A 7,724-nucleotide genomic window follows, 5' to 3' on the forward strand; every position below is an offset into this window, starting at 1 on the left:
TGGCCGTATCTGAGTATAGTTTCTTTAAAATTTTGTTCTGGAAAAAGAAAATAAAAAGTATTGCCCAAATGCTCAGAAATCTTAAAGTAGTCCATTTTCAAATTCTTCTATCTCATAAAAGTATAATTATAAATATAAATTTTACTATAATATAATATACTAGTAAAAAATAAAATATAACCATATAACTACAACCTTTTAGACTATTCTGGGCACTTCATCTATCGACCTTTATGTATCTTTAAACCACCTACTTGTTTTTCACAATGTATGCCTAAAAATTAAAGATTACCAAGAGATTCATCAATAAAGTTCATTCTTAATAGCTTAATCTTTAGATAATCATATATTATGAAAAAAAAATTAAATCCGCTTGAAAAGCTAAAAAAGCGACTTTTTCGGTTGCAGTTCTCTTAATACGAGGCTTCGAAGCATCGGAGCTGGCAAAGTCGAATGCAACCAGTGCTATTTCGGAGGACGACGGGGATGAATTACTGGCGAATATGAACCTGACAACGTTCAAGGAAAGATACAGAAGATTAATACCCTACATGAATTTTTACGTTGCCAATAACTACTTAAACACTCAGGCTGCGTTGGCACAAAATTACGCGGACGAGCTGTCGGGGACTCTGCTCCGGAAACCTCCGTCACAGCAACACACTGTAACTCGGCTCGTTGGCGTGCCGAGGCGAGGTGGTAATAAGTATCGTGTCAATCCACCCGACCAAGACAAGAAGTTCGTCCCATCCGTTCAATTTGATCCTAGAAACATCGGAGGCGATAACGACTACTTCGTGCCAGTAAAATACAACTCTAAAATCAACTACGAGTATTCCACTCCGTCCTATCAACTCTATCAGGTACAAAAATCCTATCCCGAAATCACCACATCTACAAGTCATATCCTGAACAAGGAAAATCGATATTATGTCACTGCAAGACCCTTGCAACTCTCCACTCCCGTGGTCAAGAAACCACTGCTAGACAACCCCGAGGACGATTACGATCAGGATTACACGGTCAGGCCGAACATCGCCGTTAATTATCCCAATAAGGAGGGGTTGAGGTACATTCCGGTGCACGCAAACGTGCAGCAGCAGCAGTCAGTGAAGCCGTCGGTCATTCCACTTTATCGAAAGCAGAATGTGAATCCGAATGTGAACCTGAACAATCTGATCGAGAGTTTCCAGTTATCCGAACAATTACCGGAAACACTGAACAAAGATAATCTAGATAACAGCATTAAAACACTCATTGAGATCCTGAATATCCTGCACAATACGCGGCAGGAAAATTTCCCACAATCACAAGGACCATTGCCGTCACCACCACCGCCCAGATTGATCGGTTACGATGTGTACAAACCAAAAACATATACGCGGCCGAAGGTGATCACCGAGACGAGATTTCAAGTGACACCGAACCCTCTGATAATCACTGATGATCCCGAACGATACAAGCCGACGGACAACGTCGAAATCAAGCCGTCGTTGCAATCAGATTATAACTTGAACTATGTGAAGGATGAAAAGGTGGAATACTACATCCCATATGTACAAGAAATCTCCAATGAACAACCCAAACAACAAGGACTCAGACCAACCTCTACGCCTATTCCTACCACCGAACACTCGTACGAGATCACGGAAGATCTGAGCGACGATATCCTGCAGGATGAACGGTATACCCTACCGATTTCTACCGAAGCGTCCTTAAGTCAAGAATATGTAGCACCGAATGAAGTTACGCGTCCAGGGTCGAAAATACCGTTGCCAGCATTAAAATACGGCGCGACGCGTGGAAAACCCAACGTCGATTATCCGGCATATGCGACTATTCCGGAAACCAAATTCAGTTGCAAGGATCAAAGATACAAAGGATTTTTCGGTGACCCAGCGACCGGATGCCAAGTGAGTTATATTATAATTTAATAAAAACACATCAAAAAAAATTTACTAAATTTTAATAAGTGTTCAAATAGTACTAACTAAACATTTACTTACAGTAAATAAATATTTATACAATAAAAAATGGACACTTGAATCAAATTAATTGTTTTTGTATCAAATAAATATTGTATATGTTTATATTTGGTAAACATTTATTCTTAAACGAATCTGTACACTAAAAAAATGTACTAAATTTTTAAATAAATATTTGTTTAATAGTATTAATTAAATTTACTAATTTACTAAATATAAACATATATTTATTCAATACAAAAACTATCAATTTGATTGAAGTCATTTTTTTTATTGAGTATAACAAATAATTATTTATTGTAAGTAAATGTTTAGTTAGTACTATTTACATGAATATTTCTTAATTTTTTCAGTATAGAATATTCTGCGCGCGCGCCTAATATTTACATTTTTCACATTAATCTTAATCTCTCTTATCTGCTACAATCTCTTTTGAATTGAAAGTCCGTGTAATTTTATATTGCTGAAGATAGTTTCTAGAATTGTTTCACAACGATAATATTGTCCTCAGGTATGGCATTACTGCGATCTCAATGGTGGCAAGTCGTCATTTTTATGTCCAAACGGCACGATATTCAGCCAGGTAGCACTGACGTGTGATTGGTGGTTCAACGTGAAATGTGAAACGACTACTCAACTATACGTGCTAAATGAACGACTGTACAAATACATCCTGCCAATTATGCCTAAATTCCCAGAAGATTTCACTGGCCCAGAAGTAGATCGATATTTGGAACTCAAGTTCAAAGAAATGGAGGCAAAAATGAAGGAAAAAAAGTTACAGGAAAAGAAGAAACAGCAGGAAGAGAAAAGCAAGCACAAGGGCAAATCACAAACGGCGGACGACGAAGAATAGATGCGTAATTAAAGCGTTATGTGCTAAATTATAATAATTTAGTCTTAACGTATATTACTTAACTCGTTGCCATTATAACGGAAATATGTCGTGGATTGTAAGGCCACAACTCTGTAATAACGAGTCTTACAATCCCGGAAAAGTGCAATACGTATATGATAGTTACATGTGATTTAAGCATAGAGTGAATCACATCGCGCGTAAAATAAGTTAGATTATCTTACGGTCTCTTTACGGGTATGAAATGGCTGATGATATTAAGTATTTCTTATATTCTCTCTAGTCATATATGCGTGTACTATTACGTACTATTTATCATGAAAAATGTCCACCTATCTTATGGAACTCTAAATGGTTCGATTCAATTATAAATTTCAATCATAATAATCATAACTTTCGAAATAGATAAATAAGACAATTATATTTTTCTCAACAACGTAAATGATGCTACTAATAAACCTAACTGACTTTCTTTAAGATATCAATTATAAGTAAAAAAATTGAAGATTGGAAAGTTATTTTTTAATTAAAAATTTAATGAAGTTATTTACGATTCGATATTATAAAAATTTAATATAAAATTTAATACAAATCTCCCTCCGCATCCCCTTCCCATAACTGTGCTAAATCACATAAAATTTTACTCAAGTAAACAACGTACATAGTAACACTTATAGAAGTATTATTGCGCGTTGAGAATATAATTAATATTTTCATTGCGAATATCACATTCATAGGGAAAAATCCGTTAGGTTTCGCCATTTATCTATAATTATTCTACTCCAATATAAAATATGATATCCCAATTTATATATGATCCTTTATATTTAAAGTGTGTACTTGTATCATGTATTTGCGAGAATATGACTAGAATATTTTATTTATAATTTATATCAGAAACTGTTTAAAAAAACCACGTTAAAATAGTAAGCGATATGTTCGAATTGTATATCGCTAAATGACCATATGTTAATCTTTCTACACGTACCTAATACTTTGTTAAAAGTTTTAATAAATAAATTTATTTATTTATCACTGCCTAGCATATGCATCTCGTAGTAACTGAACAAGTTACTCGTCAAGAAAAAAATTTAATAAAAATGAGTACTCACCTCTTTCGTCTGATGGACTCGCTGCAGCGTTTCCCCGATGTGCTCGTAAATCTGGGTGAATTTTGGTATTAAAGTTTGGTTCTGTCAATAAAACAAATCGTTTAAGTTCCTCCTAACTATACATACAATAATAAATTTCTTATAATCTGAGCAACGCTACTAACCTTTTCTGCTAAGGGTACATAATTGTGCAGTTTGTGCGAACACAAAGTACAATTTGAACAACAAGCCACATTACAGTCATTACAAAAATAGCTTAGCGTTTCAGAGCATGTTGGTGAACAACTATTCAACATAGCAGCAGGACTGTTGGAGTTTCCATCACATATTGGGATTTGTGTATGATTCTGTAATGCTCTTCCATGAATCTAAAATTAAATCAGAACCAAAGTCGTAAGATATAAAAAAAATCTATTTGATTGTAAATATCATGCATATAGGTGTGCCAATTTACTTTTGAATAGCAGGAGTAACAATAGAGAGCCATACATTGTGGACACTTTACATTAGCTTGATTTCCACATTCATGGCAGTTTCCTATAATCAAAAACGCACATTAAATTATATTATTCTTCAGAAAAGATAACTTAAAGTATGCTAGATTCTCTAACCTTTCTTTGCTATTTGACGTAATTGTGAAGATAATTTATGACAGAATAGAAATTCTTCATCATTTTCCAATGGACGATGATAGGACGAAATAATTAGTCCTAGTGCATATAAATTCAATGGATGCAAAGACTTACGATTTTCAATAATTTTATCACATTTAGGACACTGTTTAAGATTCACACACTTAACGTTGATACACTTATTACATATTGGATGTCCACAATCCAACAACAGAGGTATGAGAGTTCCTTTCGATATGGATCCATTGAGATTCAAATTTGATAGATCTGTAACAATTTTGACACAAAGATCTTTCTATTTTGATCTAATAAACTGTTTATCAATTTAATAAACCAATAATATATAAGCTATATATTCCTCTGCTATTTAATAAGGTAACAAGGTAGGCAAAACAAATCATTTTTATTAGATTATATAACACAGAATAGAATTGTCTGCTATCAAAGTATTTTGATAGCAGACAATTCTTATAATATTACTTATAATATTTAACAATCAAGCTTCAATAAACAAAATAATGACATGTAATATATGTCACTATTTTGTTTATTGAAGCTTGATCGTTAAATCCTATAAGTATAAAAGTACTTTAATAGCAAATTATATATATATATATATATATATATTCTTACATTATTTTTTTATAATAAATATATAATAATATAATATGCTTGAAAAAAGTTCAGTTATTAAAAAGAACAAGCCTTATGCATTTTGATAAAGGTTTGTTTTATTTGAACTTTTTGCACATCCTTCCTCCTTGTCACTTAAAAAAAAAAAAAAAAGAAAAATTAACTGTGTAAGAAGTTCAGCTAAACAGTACAGGTCTCCAAATACAAATTAGATATAAACCTTTAACGCATCTGTTCCTAATATATAAATTTCAGATATTTTATAATAAATACTCAATTATACCGTGAAAAATATACGTACAATTGTTTTGTATATTGTAAACTACAAAGTAAATACAGAGGAAAAAAGTTCACGAGTGTGCCATTACAGGATCACGTACACATGGAATTCTAACCTCTAACATTTCTCGTTTACGCTGCATCACAGAAAAGGAATATTTATAGGATTTCGGCGAGTACGTCGTGTCCACCGACATCGTGTGCGACGTATACATCAACGACAGGACATCTCAGACAAATCGTAGAAACGCAATTACGACTTACCGGCGATTCGTTACGTCGCCGGTATGCGGAATCGATAAAGCTCTACGCGAGGACGAACAAGGACACGACACGATGTAAGAGGTTAACTTGACGCAGAAATTACCTGGCACGTAAAATTTGCTCTTGCAAAGGACGCAAATCACATTCCTTAGCTTCGTGCTGGGGACGCTATAATACGATGGCGATAGCCTATGTAACGGCTTCGTGCGTGATCCGTCGGTGATGCACGGGTACATCTTGCGTAAATAAGCGATGCAATCTCGCGATTGTATGCGCGACGACGACCCCAACGAAATCGGCGTGTCGATACAGACGGTCGACCACGAGACGCCGATTCACATAAATCCCGTTTAAAACTGTAGACACACCGCCAATCCACTCCGTAGTCCGTGATTACCCGTGAACACTTACAAACTTGTCCCGATTTGCCCACGCGCACTGACCGCAGTGTGAACTCATCCTTTATCACTCCCTCTTATTTAGGCGATTGTGATTGCTCAAATTTCACCAGGGTCGTCGAATCGAATGGTGAAAGAAAGTACGAATGATAGGCCAGACCCATTGCGGTCGATAAATAATAAACTAATCGAATCGCGATCCTTATTCATATGCTATCGATAGAGCGATATACTGCACAAAATTTTCTGCACGAAAGTTTGAGGGTGTCTTCCGAGAGTGATATTAGAGTGATATTTTATTTGTGCGTTTTTATCACATACAACAAATTTTTCAAGCCTGTTGATTGACTATGGGACAAAGAAATCTGAGCATCTCTCTGTTCTGTATACAGGGCGCTTGGAAAGTAATGATAAATCTTTCGCATAAGGGCAGAATGGATTAAACTGAGAAGGAAAATCCTCTCATTTTACGATTACGAGTAATAGTTAATAAGATATTAATTGCTAAAAATTGTCGAAAGTTGGTCTTCAATAATTTTTTACTTAAATACTATCAACTTTACAGAAAAACTGCAAGAGATAAAAACTGTTTATTTTCTTCTCGTAGAACTCTAATAGCGTTTTCGGCCCGATCGGGTTTGCACCAACCTGGGTTGGATTAATCTTTCCTATTGGTTGACGTCACCCGCTCTACCAATAGGAGAGCACAAAACGCCATTAATCCAACCCAAGTTGGTGCAAACCTGGCCGGGCCGAAAACGCTATAAGAATGTTTACAGAATTTTTTATTAACTTTTTAGAACTGCTTTTCTTATTTTTACCAACATGAAAAAGTACGGTATTAAAAAATTCTGAAAAAATTCTTAGAGCTTTATGAGAAGAAAATAAACAATTTTTGTCTCTTACAGTTTTTCTGTAAAATTGATAGTATTTGAGTAAAAAATTATTGAATACCAATTTTGAGCAACTTTTAGCAATTAATATCTTATTAACTATTACTAAAAGCGTAAGATGGTAAAGGGGACCTATTTTCTTTTCAGTTTAGTTCATTCTGTCCTATGCGAAAGATTTATCATTACTTTCCAAACATCCTGTATATTTTTCGTACGACAAAACACACACAATAAAGGAGTAGATTTTGTGTCTTGAACACGAGGTGAAAATTACAAAAGTGAGCAAACTTACTAGACGTCGACCAATAAAATTGTAAATATTCTAGAAAAAAAACTTTCTTTTGTAATTTCGAATCCTGCATTGCTTGCACTTTTTACATTCAGAATCTTTTCTTTCTCTCTTTTCAATGTTCAAATATAAGGTCTGTTCGCGTTGCTTGCACTTTTTGCTCTCAGTATCTTTGCTTTCTCTCTTTTTAATGCAAAGCACGTGAATGGACCTACTTATTTATCTCGTTTTTGTAAATTTTAAGCAATACGAACAGACTTACATATTTACATACAGTCGGCTTCATTGAATTTGCATCATTTTATCGATTACTCTTCAAATTTAATCAAGAAAATTGAGATTTAATATGTGAATTTCTAATATCTCCCCGGGAAAAAATGTTT

The 7,724-nt window shown here is 34.3% G+C and overlaps 2 protein-coding genes across 2 annotated transcripts in view; one reads left to right on the top strand and one right to left on the bottom strand.

Annotated features, from left to right (window-relative positions):
- LOC108763197 (uncharacterized) overlaps positions 1 to 3,172 on the top strand; it is a 49,685-nt gene extending 46,513 nt beyond the window's left edge. Inside the window, exons 2-3 of the mRNA XM_018510621.1 lie at positions 409 to 1,913; positions 2,497 to 3,172. Of these exons, the coding sequence (XP_018366123.1) occupies positions 409 to 1,913; positions 2,497 to 2,841 (1,850 nt within the window). The 3' untranslated portion in view covers positions 2,842 to 3,172. The remainder of the gene's footprint in view (positions 1 to 408; positions 1,914 to 2,496) is intronic.
- qin (tudor domain-containing protein qin) overlaps positions 1 to 6,317 on the bottom strand; it is a 215,126-nt gene extending 208,809 nt beyond the window's left edge. The window contains exons 1-5 of the mRNA XM_018510620.1: positions 5,865 to 6,317; positions 4,565 to 4,852; positions 4,408 to 4,490; positions 4,118 to 4,321; positions 3,954 to 4,034 (exon numbers count right to left, since the gene is read on the bottom strand). Coding sequence (XP_018366122.1) covers positions 3,954 to 4,034; positions 4,118 to 4,321; positions 4,408 to 4,490; positions 4,565 to 4,852; positions 5,865 to 5,997 — 789 coding nt within the window. The 5' untranslated portion in view covers positions 5,998 to 6,317. The remainder of the gene's footprint in view (positions 1 to 3,953; positions 4,035 to 4,117; positions 4,322 to 4,407; positions 4,491 to 4,564; positions 4,853 to 5,864) is intronic.
- Between the last annotated feature and the right edge of the window lie 1,407 nt (positions 6,318 to 7,724).

The sequence above is a fragment of the Trachymyrmex cornetzi genome, unplaced genomic scaffold (assembly GCF_001594075.2).
Source record: "Trachymyrmex cornetzi isolate Tcor2-1 unplaced genomic scaffold, Tcor1.1 scaffold345, whole genome shotgun sequence".
NCBI classification, from domain to species: domain Eukaryota; kingdom Metazoa; phylum Arthropoda; class Insecta; order Hymenoptera; family Formicidae; genus Trachymyrmex; species Trachymyrmex cornetzi.